The sequence below is a fragment of the Schistocerca americana genome, chromosome X, assembly GCF_021461395.2.
Source record: "Schistocerca americana isolate TAMUIC-IGC-003095 chromosome X, iqSchAmer2.1, whole genome shotgun sequence".
Classification (NCBI taxonomy): Eukaryota; Metazoa; Arthropoda; class Insecta; order Orthoptera; family Acrididae; genus Schistocerca; species Schistocerca americana.
In genome coordinates, this window is record NC_060130.1 from 757,869,398 (window position 1) to 757,890,773 (window position 21,376).

At 43.8% G+C, this 21,376-nt stretch overlaps 1 protein-coding gene across 1 annotated transcript in view; it reads left to right on the forward strand.

Annotated features, from left to right (window-relative positions):
- Positions 1-21,376, forward strand: part of LOC124555367 (solute carrier family 12 member 9) — a 132,458-nt gene that overhangs the window by 23,303 nt on the left and 87,779 nt on the right. The window contains exon 5 of the mRNA XM_047129258.1: positions 12,494-12,704. Within this exon, the coding sequence (XP_046985214.1) occupies positions 12,494-12,704 (211 nt within the window). The remainder of the gene's footprint in view (positions 1-12,493; positions 12,705-21,376) is intronic.

A 21,376-nucleotide genomic window follows, 5' to 3' on the forward strand; every position in this document is an offset into this window, starting at 1 on the left:
CGGCTTTCTCATCGTTGCAATGGCGTCCTGCTCGTTTTCAATCTCTTGGGCGAGGATACGTCCCTGGGTGCGATTACCACACTGCACTCTGCAGTGTTTCTTTTAACTGCGACGACGACCTTGGACATTTTTGCACCTAAGATCCAGCACGGTAGCCAGTCTGTTGTGGTGGGGCCGCCATGTACCCTCTTGGTTGTAGCCCCCTGACAACACAGGGATCGCTCTACTGATGCCTGCGCCGTTAACTCCCCACGTATGCCAAGGAGTAGATGCCTATCCTACTGGGGTATCGGGACTCCCGGCAACGGCCATCCTGCCAGGTGGCCTTTGCTGTGGCTGGGTGGCGCCCGTGGGGAGGGCCCTTGGTCGGAGTAGGGGTCATCAGGGCGGATGACCTGGAATGAAGCGTGGTACATCATCTCTCGCTGGCGGCCAGCCGCCAGCAGTCTCTAAGCGTTCTCGGGCTCAATTTAATGCTCAGAAGTACGATCCGAAAACGTTCCCCTCCCTGGCCACGCCGTGGGAAGAGCATAAGTCTCAGGATGGAGGTAACAGTTATTCGCCCCGATTCTTAGTTTGCACGAGAGCTGATGGGGAGTCTTTTCTCTCCACAAAGCCTCAGTTCTTCGTCGAGCATTTAGAGGACAAGTTTGGGGAGGTGGAGGGCTTGTCTAAAATGCGCTCTGGGTCAGTACTGATACAAACGGCATCCTCTGCCCAGTCATGCAGGTTACTTGCTTGTGACAAGTTGGGGGATGTTAACGTTACTATTACACCACATAAGAGTTTAAATATGGTCCAGGGTGTTATTTTCCATAGGGACCTCCTTTTGCAGTCTGATGACGAGCTGCGTGCCAACTTAGAACGTAGAGGTGTTCATTTCGTCCGGCGCGTCCATCGGGGTCCGAGGGACAATCAGGTTGCTACCAGTGCCTTCATCTTGGCCTTCGAGGGTGATACGTTACCGGAAAAGGTCAAGGTGATGGTCTACCGATGTGACGTCAAGCCTTATATCCCTCCCCCGATGCGGTGCTTCAAGTGCTGGAAGTTCGGCCATATGTCTTCCCGCTGCACTTCCAGCCTCACATGTCGAGATTGCGGACACCCATCTCATCCCGATACTCCATGTGCCCCACCTCCCATCTGCGTCAACTGCGGGGAGCACCATTCCCCTTGCTCGCCAGACTGCAGAGTGTCCCAGAAAGAGCGCAAAATCATGGAATATAAGACCCTGGACCGACTGACTTATACTGAGGCCAAAAGGAAATACGACCGATTATATCCAGTGAGAATGACATCTTCCTACGCCGCTGCTACAACACCTGTGCTCACCCCATCAGTTTCGCGACTTTCGGCCGGATCGACGAGTGGTACAACTCCTCCTGCCCCCTTGCCAGTGGGGGGCTCTACCCACCGGGTTGCTCCTGTGCCACCTGCCTCAGGAGCAACACCATCTCCCCCATCGGGGGCGTCGGTCCCCGCTTCTAAGCCGGCGAAGTGTCCACCTTCTTCGGCTTCCCACGCTCGCAAGGGGTCCCTTGGGTCCCTCACTTCCCAGGTTTCCACCAGCGGGAAGGCTGACGACCGACAGTGGCGTAAGTGCCCACAATCAGCTGGTCGACGGGCTTCACGATCCTCCTCAGTCCCGGAGACTGAATCGGTGAAGCCCTCCCAGCCAGTTAAACCCAAGGAGCAGCGTGAGAAATCAAAGAAGAAGAGCACTAAGCCCCTAGGAACTCGCGGTGGCAGCCACCCTGCCGCAACCTTCCAGCTCTGCGTCTGAGGACGAGGTGGAGATTCTGGCGCCCGCTGAGGACCTCGATCTCGCCAGTCCCTCAGACGCCATGAATAGCACTAGCGCAGGTGCTCAATCGGAGGCAGCAGGTGACCCAGTGGCGTAATCTGCCTTCCCTGTCCCGTCACACCTTTCCCAGCCATGGACAACACCATCCTCCAGTGGAACTGCTGCAGTTTCTTCCACCATCTAGCTGAGCTCCGCCAACTTATCAGCCTTCATCCTTTCCTTTGCATTGCTCTGCAGGAAACTTGGTTTCCAGCAATGCGAACCCCCGCCCTCCGTGGCTATCGGGGTTATTTTAAGAACCGGGCAGCTTATGAAAGGGTGTCTGGTGGCGTCTGCATATATGTCCTTAACTCTCTTCACAGCGAGTTTGTACCTCTACAAACAGCTTTAGAGGCTGTCGCTGTTCGGGTGTGGATGCCACAGGCTATTACCGTCTGTAGTATTTACCTTCCACCAGATGGTGCTGTCGCGCAGCATGTCCTGGCTGCTCTGATAGCCCAACTGCCACCACCTTTCTTGTTGCTGGCCGATTTCAATGCCCACAACCCTCTATGGGGTGGGACTGTCTCCGATGACCGCGGTCGTGCCGTGGAGCATTTGTTGGCTCAGCTTGACCTTAGCCTCTTGAACACCGGTGCTCCCACGCACTTCAGTGTAGCCCATGGCTCGTTCTCGGCCATCGATCTCTCTCTTTGCAGCCCCGGACTTGTCCCATCCCTCCACTGGAGAGTGCATCCTGACCTGTGTGGTAGTGACCATTTTCCCATCTATTTGTCACTGCCCCAGTGTCATTCTTCTGGGCGCCTGCCCCGCTGGGCTCTCCACAGGGCTGACTGGCCGGGTTTTACTTCCGCGGCAACCATTGAGTCTCCCCCACAGGGTGACATTGATGAGGTGGTCCGTGTGTTAACCACGTCAATCATTTCGGCGGCCGAGGCTGCCATCCCCCGCTCTTCCGGACTCCCTCGGAGGAACGCTGTACCCTGGTGGTCGCCGGAGATTGCTGAGGCTATTCGCGACCGTAGGCGGGCCCTCCAGCGTCATAGGCGGCACCCGTCTCTCGAGACCCTCATCGCCTTTAAGAGGCTCCGTGCCTTCGCCCGTCGTCTTATTACATGGCGTAAGCAGGAGTGCTGGGAGCGGTATGTCTCATCCTTGGGCTCCCGTGTCTCCCCCTCGCTCGTGTGGTCCCGGATACGGCAGATTTCTGGACACCAGACCCCTATGGGTGTCCCTGGGATCTCCTTGGACGGCGCTGTCTGCACGGACGCTGCCGCCATTGCTGCACACCTTGCTGCACACTTTGCTAAGAGCTCTGCGACTGCAACTTATCCCCCCGCCTTTCGCTCTCTCAAGGAGCGAGCCGAGCAGACGCCGTTATCGTTCCGCACGCGTCGTTCTGAGAAATACAATGCTCCTTTCAGCGAGAGGGAATTCCTCGCTGTCCTCACCGATTGCCGTGATACAGCACCAGGACCAGACTGCATCCACGCACAGATGCTGAAGCATCTCTCCAGGGACTGCCAGAGACACATCCTCACCATCTTTAACCGCATCTGGAGCGAGGGCGTGTTCCCGTCGCAATGGCGAGAGAGTCTTATTGTCCCCATCTTGAAGCCCGGTGCGGACCCACTGGCGGTGGACAGCTATCGTCCCATTACCCTCACCAACATTTTGTGCAAATTGCTCGAATGTATGGTGGAGCGGCGTTTGTGTTGGGTTCTTGAGTCGCGCGGTCTCCTTGCTCCATCCCAGGGTGGCTTCCGTCGGGGCCGGTCTGCCACGGACAATTTGGTGCGGCTGGAATCTGCTATCCGTCTGGCCTTTGCCCGACGTCAGCATCTCGTTGCTGTATTTTTCGATCTACGGAAGGCGTATGACACCACATGGCGGCATCACATCCTCGCCACATTGTATGAGTGGGGTCTTCGTGGTCGGCTCCCGGCTTTTCTTCAAACCTTTTTATTGCACCGCTCTTTCCGGGTGCAAGTCGGTGCCGCCTCTAGTTCATCTTATATACAGGAAAATGGGGTCCCGCAGGGCTCGGTGTTGAGCGTCTCCTTATTTCTAGTGGCCATTAATGGTCTGGCTGCGGCCGTGGGGTCGTCGGTGTCTCCTTCTTTGTATGCCGACGACTTCTGCATCTCATTTAGCTCCACGACTACGGGAGTCGCCGTACGCAGGCTGCAAGTCGCTGTTCGCAAGGCAGCATCATGGGCTCTGACTCATGGTTTTCAGTTCTCTGCCGCCAAGACTCGAGTTATGCACTTCTGCAGGTGTCGGACGGTCCACCCTCATCCTGAACTTTACCTCGACGGCCACCTGCTTGAAGTGGTGGACACTTGCCGCTTCTTGGGACTCGTCTTTGATGCCCGGCTCACATGGGTTCCTCATATTACTCAGCTGAAGCAAAAATGCTGGCGGCACCTCAACGCCCTCCGCTGCCTTAGCCACACATCTTGGGGTGCAGATCGCTGCACGCTGCTGCGATTGTACAGAGCCCGTGTGCAGTCCCGGCTTGATTATGGGAGCCTGGCCTATGGGTCTGCATCACCCTCAGTGTTGAAGTTGTTAGACCCCATACACCACTGTGGGGTTCGGCTTGCAACTGGCACTTTTCGTACCAGCTTCTTGGGACTCGTCTTTGATGCCCGGCTCACATGGGTTCCTCATATTACTCAGCTGAAGCAAAAATGCTGGCGGCACCTCAACGTCCTCCGCTGCCTTAGCCACACGTCTTGGGGTGCAGATCGCTGCACGCTGCTGCGATTGTACAGAGCCCTTGTGCAGTCCCGGCTTGATTATGGGAGCGTGGCCTATGGGTCTGCATCACCCTCAGTGTTGAAGTTGTTAGACCCCATACACAACTGTGGGGTTCGGCTTGCAACTGGCACTTTTCGTACCAGCCCCGTCGATAGTCTACTGGTGGAGGCCGGGGTTCCCCCGCTGCGGATTCGCCGCCATCGACTGCTCGCCGACTATGCTGTCCATTTGCATTGCTCGCCAGGCCATCCCAATCGTCGCCTGCTTTTCCCTGCCATGGTCCTCCATCTGCCCGAACGGCGACCTAGATCTGGGCTTTCCGTAGCTGTCCGCGTAGTCCCTGCTGTCGGAACTGGGGTCATTCCCTCTTCTGCCTCCCTTCCGGGTCCGTGCACCTACACCTCCCTGGTGTTTGTCCCGGCGGTCCGTACGTCTGGACTTGGCACAGGGCCCCAAGGACTCGGCTCCGCCTGTGGCCCTCCGTCGCCGTTTTCTTGCGCTCCTCGCCTCATTTTCGGACTGTGAGACTGTCTACACTGATGGTTCCCTGGTTGATGGTCGCACTGCCTACGCTTTTGCTCACGCTGCCCATGTTGAGCAGCGCTCCTTGCCAGCTGGCTGCAGTATTTTTACTGCAGAGCTGGTGGCCATATTGCGCACTCTTGAGCATATGCGTTTCTGCTCAGGTAGGTCCATCGTCATCTGCAGTGACTCCCTGAGCAGCCTTCAGGCCATCGACCACTGCTATCCCTCTTCTCTGGTGTCCTCTATTCAGGAGTCTGTTTCCACCATTTCCTGTTCTGGTCGTTCGGTGGTCTTGGTTTGGACGCCAGGTCATGTTGGCATCCCGGGGAACGAACGTGTTGACAGGCTGGCCAAAGGGGCAATCGACGCCCCAGCTTTGGAGATTGGCCTCACGGCTTGCGATCAGCAGCTGGTGTTGCGCCGTAAGGTGCTTGGGATGTGGTCTGCTGAGTGGCGAGGCATGACAGCGGCTAATAAACTGTCAAGGAGACGACCGATGTGTGGCGCTCCTCCCTGCGGTCTTCTCGCAGGGACTCTGTTACCCTGTGTCGCCTCTGCATCGGCCATACGTAACTGATGCACGGCCATCTTTTGCGTCAGGAGGATCCCCCCCTGTGTCGGTGTGGGTCCCGGCTGACGGTCGCCCACATTTTATTGGAGTGTCCCCGACTGCGCCCCCTCCGGCAGTCTTTTAATCTGCTGGGCACTTTACCTTTGATTTTATGCGACGATGCCTCCATGGCTGACAATGTTTTACATTTTATCCGTGCTAGTCCTTTTTATGGTTCTATTTGGGGGGTCCTGCACCTTTCCCTTTCTGTGTATTTTGTCCTCGCATCTCCCAATATTTGTTTTGTTTTGGTGTGTCGTCGGATGGTTGACTCTTTCCCTTTTTTTTGTTCTTGTGGTCAGTCAACCAGTCTCCGGCCATCTTCTTTTCTTCTGTTTCTTTCTGTCTGGTGTTCGTCTGTACTCTTCTTTTCTGTAGTGTTCGTCGCCTAATTTGTGTTCTTTAGTGCCTGGGGGGGGGGGGGGGGGGGGAGTCTCCTTCCCCTTGGGGTTTTATCTGCTCCGCGACTTTGTCTCGCCTGTTTTTGGAATGGGGGACTGATGACCTTCGCTGTTTAGTCCCCCTTAAACTTCCCAACAACCACCACCATCTGCCTATATTGTGAACTATAAACTCACAGGTCAGAAAAAGAAAACATTCACAGACTATAAGATAAACGTCGCAGAGCAGTTATTACAATCAGTACAGATCCATGGAATGTCTAACAAGAGATTGACAGACATTAACCTCCATTCCTTTCATTCCTTTGCATTTACAAAGAAAAGACTGAGCCCATTTTTTGATAAACAATTTGGCAGTGAAAAAGAAGAAGAACTGAATAAAAATACATAGTGTGCTGCAACAGAGGGAAATGAAATGAAACTGTTTGGCAATGTAAAAATTAAAATTAATAAAAATAGTGTCCCTCTGCATTTACCAGAATGTTTAGAAATCTATCACAGCTAAGTATCATTCTAAACCTACTTAGACAGAACTCTAAGAATACTTAACGTTTCTGCACTTTTGCCAGCTGAATGTCCATTTAAATCCAACTCCTAGGGTACCTGCACCACATTTAAAATGGATATGAATTGATTAAAAAACTGGAAAGCACATTGCTGAATTAGTAGTATGCTATATCCTGTGTTTGCTTTCTGTAAGTAATGTTAGTGTAATTTATTACATTGTAGAAAAATGTAATGTTTAATGTAAAAAAATAATGTGCAGAATGTGTGTGTGTGTGTGTGTGTGTGTGTGTGTGTGTGTGTGTGTGGTCAGAAACAGTTTGAAAAAGCTTGTAAGGTTGTTGGAAAGGTAATTGGTGCTGAGAAATAATTGTTAGGAAAAAATTCGGTACATTGTGCAGTTTCCAAGTTCATTAGGATTTAAGTTAGCCAATCAGGACAGCCAGCGATGGTGTCATCAAATTTATTCTTTGTTCTTTTTCATAAAATTGAACAAGACAGATAGAACTCAGTGCCGGCCTACATCTCTCAAAAAGTTCAAAGGGCGCTGCGGAGCCTAACGTCCCCATCCAATGGATGTGAACACGGTATCACGTGCCCTCACTTCATGAGGCACGGTGGAAAGGTCTGGAATTTAATCCAGGACATTGGCGCAAGGACTGGTGATCAGAAACTTTATGCCACCTCCTCTCCTCCCCTTGACAACCAAATATTGGCAGTGAAAATTTCATCCAATACCAGGATTCGAACCGGCTTACTCCAGAGTCGAGTGTCACTGCAAAAGCTTGTGTTAGTGACCTTGGCTCAGTATTGAAAATGGTGTGTTGTTGGTTAGTAGGTAAGTAACAAGTTAGGTTCATGTTCAGTCCTGGTCAACATTGTATAGATAAACCTGTGAGAAATGAACTGTGCATGCGGAAGTTAATAATTTTGTAATGCTGAATAAACCACTTATTCTCAGAGGCTCTGAAAGTGATAATTCACAGATGTTTACATCTGCATACTAAGAGACATTGTAAGTAATGTATGTGGAGGAAGGTGGGAGAGTAAAAGAGTAAATGAGCTAGGCTGACCTTGTCTCTGCCTCATGTGGTCACCATATTGCCCTTTTTGATATGCTTGCACCAAGACCCTCTGTTTTATAACTTGCCCAGCTTTTCATCCATGTCTGTTACTATTATTGTTGTCTCTGTCACAGACCTTGAATACCACCGCACTGAAACAGGTGAGTATATCTTCCACTTGTACCTCCTTAGGTATGAAGGGAAGATTGGTTGATATTGAGCCATTTTCAAATAGTGCAAATGATATATCGATAGAACGAAAGTTCGATAGATTGATAGAAGAGTAGATCGGCAGGTCAAAAGACAGATACGTAGGTAGATCAATAGATTGATTGACCTATCGATCAATTGTTCTATCGACATAAGGATACGATAATCGATCGACCAATAGCTATACCGATCGATCGGTTGATAGACCAATCTACACATCGATCAAAAGGTATATAGACCGAACGATATATCCACAGATCAACAGGTCAGTCAATCAATAGGTAGATCGAATGGAAGACCGATCAGTCGATACATCAGTATACACTTACACCGATATATCGATATTGATACCACGACATATCCATATATAAACATAAATTAATTGATCGATATATAAATCGACACACTGATTAATCAATAGATTGGTCTATTACTGACCAATAGAGTTATCAACTTAACAATATGTCGACATATCAATATATCGATAAATCGGTGTATGGATATATTGATCAGGTGTGTGTGGATGTATTGATACATAGGTATATTGGTATCTATAAATCTATTGATCAGTCTATCTACATATCGATGGCGATTGACAGATAGACCACCGATCTATAAACCGATACACGAACTTGTCAATTTATCGATATATTGATCTACAGGTCTCTTGATCTACCAGCGCAGCAATCAGTCGATATATCGATCTAACTACGTATTGGTCTCCAAACGTATCGATCTACCAATCTAACCGTCTGTTGTGTGCACTATTTGAAAATGGCTCAGTATCAACCAATCTTCCCTTCATACCTGAGGGGGAATACAAGTGGAAGATATACTCATCTGTTTCTGTGTGGTTGATTTCAAGGTCTGTGACAAAGACAACAATAATAATAATAATAATAATAATAATAATAAATATGGATGAAAAACTGGGCAAGTTATAAAACAGAGGGCCTTAGTGCAAGCATATCAAAAAGGTCAATATGGTGATGACATCACCTATTCAGTGTATGTATCATTTGTGTTCGAATTGTTGTGTAAATTGTTTCTATGTTGGTAAATGAAAAATGGCATGGTGGGGTAAATCTGACCGCTAAATGGTGGGATAAATCCATTGGCATATTTTTTATCGTTTATCTGTATGGATTTATTTATTTATTTATTTATGTAAGCAAAGTGAATTTTTGTTTTTTTTGGGAAATGGTACGACATTACAAACGAAAAACAACAAAGCGCAATCAAAACGATATTCACCGAGCAGTTGCTGCAATGCTAATAGGAATGATTTTACGAGCTGTTCCTTGTGATTTTAACATTCTGAGATAGACATTGCTGTTGTACTGCTGTGCAATGAAATCATCTGTTTTCAATTGCAATTTACATTCATTTAACTTTAATATATATATCGATTGATCGATGAATTGTAGCCTTCAGTTTCTTGTCTAGAGCAGTACTTTACTTCACTGTGCACACTGTCTTTCCTCTCTAGCATGTGTTCATGAACTGGTGCACTCATATTCCAGTATAATTTCAGCATGAATTTTTTAGAAGAAGGTGTTGAAACTTCTTTATTTGCAAGAGATGGTATATTGTTGCCATTCTGTGAATTGTCTTTTGATTGTAGATCATGACAATGAACACAGATGTCCTTTCCATTGTACTAGATATGGGAAATTTTCTGCCTTATGTGTCATAATGCAGTAAACTTGCCTAATACAAGACAGACTTGAAATTTGTTTCATTACTCATCTGCTTAGCATTCAGTGAAATAATGGTACATTCTGGACAATGCAGGGGGTAGGGTTAGATCTTATGTTCATTGCCTTAGCAACAGAGACCATTGAAATCATGGTTCTTTACATGATCTGTAATTTTCATGTTATGGCTACCTATGAATTAGCTGAAAGCCAATCGTAATAAGTTAATGTTTGGCTTTCTTCAAAACACTATATCCCATAGTAAATTTTCCTATCACTTAGATAGCTTCCACTATACCACCAGATTATTTTTCTGTAACTCTCCCCTTTTTTACTTTCTCAAATGACAGAAACATTAATCAAATGCTGCTCTGCTACAATGTAAATTTGCAGTGACATATATGTTTCTTTTTGTTTCAGTTTGTTCTTTGTTAGGTGCTTGTGCATATGTTGAACAGTTTGTTTTCGGCTTATAAATGCATTTTGCAGTATAGAAGTCCAAATAAAGTATTTGAAATCCTGTTAAATATTGTAGTGTGTTGCTTTTGCTTATGGAACTATGTCTATATTTGTTCAATGTAGCATATTCTGTTTATTGCTACATGTTTCATGTTTATGGTGAGGATGTTGTTAAATATATATATTATAGTGGTGTTCTGTTAGTGGTGATATGGCAAAGTTAAGATTTAGGACTTGTGGCACCAGTGTGCACTTCGATGAGTTGTTTCAACGCTGTGCCCAACAATGCTTTAGGGGTAATGTTTAGTGAATTGATAAGTGGCTAGAAATATCATCAGTGATGGTTAGCATAGCGTACATTGAGCTGGGACTGATCCACAATCTTTGTAGTTGTTATATGTGAATTTATGAACAAAAATGCAGATAAGCAGCATTATAATGATATAAAATTTTCAATGAGCTTTGATTAGTAAATAGGTGCATTGTGAAAGGGATGGTACTGGATTATCTGACCATCAGGCACAAGTCTTAGTACAAGATAGTATTAAAACACAAACAAAGAGATTACAGACATGCAAGAAATTCAGAATCCCATCCTACTTGCAGTATAATCATTCACACAACTAATAAAGTGCAGTCTTTGTGAAGAGGTGTACAGTGCACATACTGTGATTGATAAGTATAATGTGTTTCTACTCAGATTTATCATGTTTTGTGAAGGATTCTTCCTATTGATCTAAACACCTGATGATTGTGTTATTGATGGGTAGTCTGTGTAGATTACAAAGGTTTTCAGTGTGGTATGCAGGACCTTATTACAGACAATACAGTCATGTTCTAAGAAAGGTTATGAAAGAAGTTAAACTGATTGGACGTAACAATCAAATTTGTATAGCATGTAGATATCATGAGTTCAGTGTCATTACAGTAGAGAAAAGGATTAGCTATCAAATCACCAAAATGAGGACGCTAAAAATGTCAATTAAGTTAAACAAAAATTGAAAATCTTCTGTGGTAATTTCTTGTTCATTGCATATAAAATGAATCAATTTCTCTCACATGATCTAGTATGTAGATTTCTATGGATGAAGATGGATCTGTAGTGGACAAATAGTAAAGGAAGCAAGCAACTGTTAAATCACTAAAGTGTAAGGACTTCTATAAATTTGATGGGATATGAAATAGGATATTAAAAGTTTGAGGTACATACGTCACAAGAAAAGGCATGATGAACAAAGACACACAATTATCTTTTTAGTTATGTGCTACAATTTTTTTTGAAAAGGCAATTTACAATAGAGTACATATTTATTTCGGGAAGCATAACTTTTTAACAGACCCACATTTCAGCATTGGGAATGGGTCATATGCCAAGACATGTTACTACTTTTTAGATGAAACATTTGAAGATTTTGATTAAAAAATGTGCCAATTGAGTACCCAACTGTGATTTTACAAGGCTTTTGTTTGACTGGGCTACAATATATTGCTGAATGAATTACAATAATATGGAAATAAGGGAAACTAATGTAATTCAGGAAGTAGAAAGCTGGTTTACATTTTACAGAACAGAAAGTGAGTTTGTATCTGAATGGGGCACAGTAACTTCTGTTATTCACGGATTTCCACGTGTGAACCACTTACTTTTCTAACACACATTAATGACTTACCACTGAATGTACCAGATAGGACCACAACTTTTCTAGCTGCAAATGATATAAACACATTGTTACACAGATGAACCAGGAACTGAATAATACCATAAAATTATCTATTGAAATTAATCAGTTCTTAATCTACAACTTGTAAACTAAGTGAATGCAAACAATAAAACTTGGTACACTTTTCTCACAGGCAATTTTATTACGTGTGACATTCTACTCACTTATTGGTAACAATACTAGTGAAATGAAGACCGTTTACAATTTTTTGGGTCCTCTCATGGAAGGCACACAGTCATGAAACCCAGCAAAAAGTTAAATGATTCTATGTATACATATTATCGGAATGTTGTCGACCATCAATACGTATGATGCATGTAATATATTAGGACAATTGTAACAGGTGTATTCTCTATTCACTGTTTGTACACCTCAATTTACGTTTTATAGAAATTGTTCTAAAGATTACTTTTTTCATTAAATGTATTCAGTCATTAGTTACTAAATGTAATGTGTTCTGTGATCATGTGCCAGTGACAGAGATTTTATGCAATAAAAAAGTACAATAACAAAAACAAAGAAAAATAGATTTCAGCTTGGAGCTCCTGGAGGTTTGGTGAGCCGCATATTTTAGTTTATGTATTTTCACGTCGCTCTCCCAGTCTAAATTAATTAAATAAAAATGAATACTGTTTGTGAATATTGAAGAGTGAAAAAGGAGGTATTTTGAAATGTTTTATAACAACAGTGTCAAAAGATGCTTATTTGCTTCTTTTTCCTGTCTTTTTTTCGTAGATTCCATTTCCTGAGGCCAATCATCTTTTCAAGAATGCATCAGAACGAATTGGAATGTACACAGGCTTGTCAGCAAGTGTCCTCCATGAAAACGTGTTTGAAAATTATGGTAAAGATTATACAAGAGAAGGGGAAATAGTGACCTTTGCATCATTGTTTGGTGTGCTTTTCAGTGGTGTAACTGGAATAATGGCAGGAGCAAATATGTCAGGTAAATACCTTGCATGTTAGAGAGAGAGAGAGAGAGAGAGAGAGAGAGAGAGAGTGTGTGTGTGTGTGTGTGTGTGTGTGTGTGTGTGTGTGTGTGTGTGTGTGTGTGTGTGTGTCTTCATTCCAGGAAGAGTTGGACAACATTTTAATTCCTCCTGCATACAAATTGTTTCTTAATTTACATTGGTGGGAACATCACAGAAATTCAAGCTCATGTGGAAGCTTACCAACAATCACAACAATCATTCTCGCCTGTTATTTGTGAATGAATAGCAAAAGGAGGGGGGGAGTGGTGGTTATATCCAAAGTACCCTTTGCCACATGCCATAAATGGACTTGAAGAGCTTAGCTTTAGATGTAAATGTATTATGCACCTTTGAAACGAAATGTTTTTCGTCTTTACTGAAACACGTTTTGTATTTATCGTGTAGCTGAGCAACAGTTTTGTGCATGTATTGGTGAACAGTTATTATGTTTGTATCTAAGGTATTTAATATACCTTGAACTTGTCTTACAAATTGAGAAGTGTATGTGACAAATGCATCCCGGTGAGACTTAAGTTAAATCACAGATTTTGATGGTCTCTCATGGCTTGTCAAAAATAGACCAAATCAGGTCCTGTTTGTTAAAGATAAATATAGAGAAAATCAAGTATGACTTGACAATGTAAATAAGCATCTCATAGAAGGCCTCAGATTGGATTGTTTCATAAATGAATCTCACATCATTAAGTGTACTGAAACAGAAGGCACATGTGTTTAAATAAAGCTGAACAATCTCAGCAGCAAGGATGCTGTGTTCAGCATGGAATAATGCAGCCCATTTATGGGCAATTCCATGTCTATTCAACACTGAAAAGTAACATTTTCAACCTGACCATCTCAGATTTCTTTCAAATTTGGTGCATCCAGTGATCCAAATAAGAGATAGAAAACTACCAATGTGCAGAGGTATATGTCAATTGTGAAAAAAGTTACAGGTCTGCAAAGTTTGGAAATTGTGTGAAATTTGCATGCTTCTTTTCAACATAAACGACTATAATTCTAGTTTTAATGTGGATACAAGAATGTAACTTGTATCATTGAAAAACTGATGAATAGAGATTTACATTGATATGCAACATGGTGGGTTTCTCAGAATTTTCGTATTCGAGGTCACTGACCCTAATGTTTGTCCTCAAATATCTCAAAACGCCCTACCTTCAGTTTTTCTGGAGAACAAACCCCTACTGTATTGCTCCAATATGCTACTAGAAACATGGTAAATATAAAGATGGCACACCAAAGGCATTGTGCAAAAAAATTTATTTTGCCAGCCTCAGTGCACATCAAAATTCAGAAGGAAGCACATTAATATGAAATACTAGTTATTTAAAAAGTACAATTTTAAGTAATGTTGTACAAGAACATGGTTTATATCATTGCAGATGTATTACGAACCATTTACTGTGTAGCTTCAATGAAAGGCACAAGACTCCAATAAAATTGTTAGTGCTGCTAGAGCTCTGCAGGGAGAATGTATGTCATTCCAGTGGGTATCACTGCATCCAGTCTTGTGAGATGTCACACAAATGTCTGGTACGGCAGGAAACAAAAATGATGGACGTGGTACATGATGACACAAAAAGCTGACCTGTATTTCATTTGTTTCTTCATAAGCTTGTGAGAAATGTGCAACCCACCAGTGATTGTCATACATATAGAAAACAAATCCATGTATGTTGTTTGTTAACAGAAGCAGTGTATGTTTTATTATATCTTTGTTAATAGGTATTACACAATGAAGCTTGTGGGTACCTAGAATTGTACTTGCATTCTTGAAATGTTTCTTCAACTTGGCTATGTCTCAATTGTGATAGGAAGCCAATGTATAGTCGAAGACATATGAAAGAATATTGTCTTTGAATCACTGAAATAACTGTCATGGCGTCAAAATACACATCCACTTGAAAAGTGACAAACGCGCTTTGGAGTTGGAAAGTGATATTTTAAGAAACTGATGAAATTGTACTGGAAGGCATGCAAACACATTGTATCATGCTGAAGACAGTAAGATATTTTGATATATTAGACTTGGTGTATTTCATTAGTATGTGTGTGCCTGTAGTAAGCTACAAACAGGTGAACTGTAACCTGTGAATTATTCCAGTGAAATTCCTGTACTTCATCCAGTGTGGTGAAGGAGCAGTTCTCTGCAGAATCACAAACAATAGTATATTCATTTACTTTGTGTTCTTCTTTAATAATTTTAAAGGTCTGTGACTTCTGTTAGATGGTACATGTGTGTGGTAAGACTGGTTGTAAACTTGATGCGAAAACCTTCATTGAAATTGTTGACTGATTTTGTTATAGTCTCGAAGTACCCTGCCTGTGGTTAACAAACACTTGTATGTAATTTCGTCTATCCAAACTTCACAGACCTATAACTTTCTTCACAGTTTTTATATACCTCTGCAAACTTGTAGTTTCCCATCTCTTATCTGGATCATTGAATGCAACAAATTTGAAAGAAATCTGAAAGGATTGGGTTGAGTGCTGCGTTGAATTGACATGCAGTTACCCTTGCACTGAATCTTACAGTATATGAACTTTACACTTTTGCATTCTATGTATTTTTTAATTTTCAACTCTGTGATTCTATTTGGATTGTAGTCAGTTTGCTAGAAAACTATGCTGAAATATTTGGGCTTTAAAATCTTAGTATATGCGACAAATATATATAATTTCATTCCAAATTTGAAAAGGATTTGGTTGTAATTGTCTTATTTTGATTTGTGCAAATCGATAGTGATTTCTGCTTGATAATTTTATTATTACTTAATTTAATATTTTTGGTATGTATGGGAATATGATAAAATTCAACAAAAACTGGGATATGTTTGGCAGAAAAGTGAATTAACGTCTTGTGTAACAGTTGACTGTAGTAGTAAAATCAACCCTAAATGTGAAATAACAAGAAACTGCTGAGTGGAGTGTAACAGGAAACTGATTAGTGAAGTGATGCGATAAAAGGCCTCAGTGGTAAAACCACTGCAGCTGGATGAGTTCAGTTCTCACCCTAACCGCCCTAATTTAGGTTTTCTGTAATTCCTCTAATTAATTTCAGGTGGCTTTCAATATAATGATAGTTAAAGAGTTCAAGACTATAAATTACCTGACACCATGGCCGAGGTCACTAATACATGCTGCTTGGTCAGTGGCACTCGACTTGGAGGGTAGTTGGTTCGAATCCTGGTGGTGGAAAAATTTTCATAACCAGTATTTAGCTGGCAATGGGAGAGATGGTGGTTTAATGTTCCTGATCACCAGACGTTACACCAATGTCTTGGTTTAAATATCAAACCTGTCCATATTGTCTCATGAAGCAAGAACGCCTGAGACTATTGATGGTGATCTGTCTGTCTGGATGGGGTGATTAAGCTTGGTGACCTCCTTGGGGCTATTCTTGAGGAGTAAGCTATGAGCTGCCACAGGGTTTCACCTTCTCCCTTCTATCATCATCATGATGATGATGATGAGCGTTTGGCGTCATTGGCCGGGAGGCCCCTCGCGGGGCAGGTCCGGCCGCCATATCGCAGGTCTTATTACATTCGGCGCCACATTGGGCGACCTGCACGCCGGATGGGGATGAAATGATGATGAACACAACACAACACCCAGTCCCTGAGCGGAGAAAATCTCCGACCCAGCCGGGAATCGAACCCGGGCCCAGAGGACGGCAATCCGTCACGCTGACCACTCAGCTACTGGGGCGGACATCATCATCATCATCATCATCATCATCATCATCATCATACAACACAAACAATACAATCCACGCACCCCCCCCCCCCTCTGACACCCCCCCCCCCTCCCCCCACACAAATACAATGTAATATTACAAATAATGTGTAAAGCAATGTAATGGAGCTTTTTGTAAACATGTAAACAAAAAACAAATAAGACTAAACTATTTTAGTGACGAGAATTCGTCAGCAACTGAAGTCTGCACTGTTGAAATGCACTTGCACAGGTGGACTTGCAGTAAACTCTGTGGTCTCCCCCACACTCCAGAAAATGTCATAGAAATGTGTACATCACTAGCTGCATGTCCATTCCTACAGGCAGACATAGCACAGTAATAGAATATTTCACAAATTGTCAAATGCCCACAATTTTCCCAGAAGGAAGGATGCAAAGCAAAGAACAAAATTTTTTTTTAAAAAAGGGAAAGGCTATCATTCTGCACTTTACTGGTCTTGAGTGATAATTCTGAGGAAAGTGCTGATTACTTCATGGTATTGGTGCTTCGCTGTGTAAGTGAGTTAGCATTCTTGTGCAGTTACTCGTTTGATGAGATACCTCACAGCCATGTGCATTGTGTGTTTTGATCGACCAACTATTTACAAGACTGTCTTAGATGCTGAGACTGACCATAATATGAATGTTGAATTTGCTAAGGTTATTGACGTTTTACACACCGAGTGGGTTCGCACAGTGGACTCGCATTCCTGAGGATGATGGTTCAAACCTGCGTCCAGCCATCCTGATTTAGGTTTCCTATGATTTTCCTAGAGTGCTCAAGGCAGATGCTGTTGGTCCCTTAAAAAGGGCATGGCCACTTCACTTCTCTGTCCTTATCTGATCCAAGCTTGTGCTCTGTCTCTAATAACCTCATTGTCGATGGGGTGTTAAACAGTAATCTCCTCCTACTCAAGGTTGTATTTGGTCCTTCTGTGTCTCATGGTGGACGTATTGATTTTCCTTTAACTAATGTTGAGGTTGGAGTTAGCCAAGCATGGCTGATCGTTGCTGTTGTTCAGATTGATTATTCATTTCATTAACTGACAATGAACCTTTAGAATTTTCCTCCACGTAACCTTACCACATGCAGGATATTTATGCTAACTCACGCTTATGCTTCTGAGAGAACTGGCATGACTTAAGTGTTGATATCTACTCCTGCAAATAACTCCATTTCTGTTGTAGCATCTTCGGCTCGACAGAAAGATAAAGGGATAGATAAAATAAAACCTCACTGGTAAGAAGCATCCCGTTTTACCACCTAATGTAAACAGAATTTGGCTACACTCCAAGGGTGTAACATTTAGAATACATTCTAGTTTAGGAAATGCTTCTATGCTGGGAGGTTATGCCCTCCAAGGAGATGAGGGTAAGGGGAATGTAAAGGAAGAGTAAACATCTTGGTAGATTATGCCTACTCCTCCTTTCCTCACAACCTCAGCACCAATAGTTGTTGTAACAGTGCAACTGCATCAGAAGGTAACTGTATGTTCCCCTGTATTCCATGTCATGAACAAAGTGACCCAGGTGTTGTCACTAATCTCATCATACTGATGTCTTCCATTCCTTTTCTCATCTGTGGAGATGTTAATACACACATTGCATTTTGGGGCCATGTTACCTTCTGGTACAAGGGCACAGGTATTTGTGTATTCTGAACATGAGGCACAAAACCCACTTCATAAGTGCCACAGGCCCATTCTCTGACTTTTGTTACGTTTATTCAAAAAGATTTCGGGCTTGCAGCCGGTCATCGTTAGCGTCCATCCACGGTATTTCAACTGGACAACTGCCAGCCATCCTCAGGTGAGCCATCGAAGACTGACGAAGACGCCTTCATTCCGTAATATATAGCGTGCAGCGAGTATTCTGCGCATGTGTCAAAATCATATGGAGAGACGAACCACACCGCCCGTCAGCAGTGCCCTTGCTAGTGGAACTGCAAAACCCAGCTGTCTTCGGCGTTGTCAATTGCCGCAGCCGTTGGAGTACTCTGACGTCTTCGTCTGGAGCAGATCTTAGAGATGACGGGGTTCCACGTGTTATCTCGCTGGTAGCCATTGTCACGGTTGATAAGATTGTCCGTCATGCGAATTTCCACTGATTCTTTTATGACGGAGTCCCAAAAGGATGTTGCTGTGGCCAAAATTGTTGTCTTGTCATACTCCATTGAGTGTCAAGTGGAAATGCAGTGCTCAGCAATTGCAGACCTGCTAGGTTGCAAAAGGCGAGTACAGCGCTGATGTTCAGTGCAACGTTCTTCTACTGTTCGCAATGCTTGTCCTATATATGACATGCCACACTGACAAGGTATTTTAGAAATTCCCGCCTTCCGCAAAACCGGATCGTCTTTCACCTGTCCCAGCAGGTCTGAAATCTTCGATGGTGGACGGAAAATTACTTTCACTTCGAAACCGTGGAGGATTCTTGCAATTTTGAAGGAAATGTTGCCGACAAAGGGAAGAAAAGCTAAAGATTTAGTAGGCATGCTCTCTTCTTTCTCCACTCCCTGTTTCTTTGGCTTAATTGCAAGTGCCTTGCTAATTTGCCGGGTAGAATATCCATTCTCTTTGAAAACCCTCTTCAGATGGGCAAGCTCTTCAGGCAAACTATCTGCATCTGAGACTACATAAGCTGTGTGTACAAGTGTTTTAAGTACTTTCATTGTTTGCAATGGGTGAAGACAGCTGGACAAATTTAAATACAAATCAGTGTGTGTGGGCTTACAATAAACCGAATGCCCCAGAGAGCCATCACTCTTCCGTCTAACTAGCACATCCAAGAAAGGGAGACAACCATTTTTCTCTGATTCCATGGTAAACTGAATGTTCTCATGAATGGAGTTGAGGTGATCTAAAAAATCCAATAATTTCTCTTCTCCATGAGGCCACACTACGAAAGTGTCATCCACGTACCTCCAAAAAACAGTTGGTTTGAGGGCTGCTGATTCAAGTGCTCTCTCCTCAAAATCCTCCATAAAAAGGTTGGCCAGCAAGGGAGACAAGGGGCTACCCATGGCGACGCCGTCAATCTGTTCAAAATATTCTTGGTTGAACATAAAATATGTTGAGGAGAGAGCGTGGCGAAACAAAGCAGTGATTCCCACCTGAAACTTAGTGCCAATCAGTGCCAAGGAGTCTGCAAGAGGTACCTTTGTAAAAAGAGAGACCACATCAAAACTAACTAAAAGATCAGAAGTACTTAGGTGGAGAGCCCCCAGTCTGTTGATAAAATCGTCCGAGTTACGTATGTAATGTGGACATTTGCCCACAAATGGCCTCAGCAAGGATGCAAGATGTTCGGCTAAATCGTAAGTGGGGGCCCCAATATTACTAACTATTAGACATAAGGGTAGTCCGTATTTATGTACCTTCAGAAGGCCATACAGTCTTGGAGGTATGCTGCCATGAGGTCTTAAGCGCTTGATCGTCTCTGGAGGCAATGAGGAAGAATTTAGGAGTGTAGATGTCTTCCATTGCACACGTCCTGTAGGATCGTTATCAATCTACCTGTAGGCAGAATCATTTAGGAGACCATACATCTTATCCACATACAAACTGCGAGGTAACAGTACAGTTAAATTGCCTTTATCAGGCTTCAGTACCACAACGTCCGGATCTTCTCAGAGATTTCGCAGTGCAGCTCTTTCTGCGGAGGTAATGCCATGCCATAATACCAAAATTTGCCAGAGTGACGCATTTTATTAAGACTGCCACTGCACGGAAGATAACGGAAAAGGCCAGTCATGCTATTGTTAAAGAGAGGATTTGCCACACACGGCAAAGATTGGATGCCATTTCAGAAGAATTGTTCCATCTGCATCTGAAGATTGCAGCACATCTGTCTACTGTATCATGAGACTGGATTGATGGAGTAACCTCCGACAAATCTGAGTGGGTACACAAGGATGCAAGTTCTCGGCAGATGTCAAAATTTGATCGTCTGGTGCCACAACAGTTGTCATCACAGGGGAGTACTGCACAACGTTCTGTTGTTAACCTCACAGACAAGAATTAGGATGACATGACGCTGTGGGTATTAAGTAAGGGTTTGAATTTTGCACTTGCACCTAGAGCACCACCTTTGATAAGTTTTGTGAGTGGTGTTGAAGGTGTCGTACGACGCCTTCCTATGGAAACTGCCGAGGAAGTAAGGAGGGAAACTTGCCGTGCTTTTCTGAAGGCTCCTCCTCAACACAGTAACATTACCTCCGCAGAAAGGGCTACACTGCGAAATCTCCGAGAAGATCCGGACGTTGTGCTACTGAAGGCTGATAAAGGCAATTTGAGTGTACTGTTACCTCGCAATTTGTATGTGGATAAGATGTATAGTCTCCTAAATGATTCTGCCTACAGGAAGATTGATAACAATCCTACAGGACGTGTGCAACGGAAGATATCTACACTCCTCAATTCTTCCTCATTGCCTCCAGAGACGATCAAGTGCTTAAGACCTCATGGCAGCGTATCTCCAAGACTGTATGGCCTTCCGAAGGTACGTAAATACGGACTACCCTTATGTCTAATAGTTAGTAATATTGGGGCCCCCATTTACGATTTAGCCGAACATCTTGCATCCTTGCTGAGGCCATTTGTGGGCAAATGTCCACATTACATACGTAACTCGGACGATTTTATCAACAGACTGGGGGCTCTCCACCTAAGTACTTCTGATCTTTTAGTTAGTTTTGACGTGGTCTCTCTTTTTACAAAGGTACCTCTTGCAGACTCCTTGGCACTGATTGGCACTAAGTTTCAGGTGGGAATCACTGCTTTGTTTCGCCACGCTCTCTCCTCAACATATTTTATGTTCAACCAAGAATATTTTGAACAGATTGACGGCGTCGCCATGTGTAGCCCCTTGTCTCTCTTGGTGGCCAACCTTTTTATGG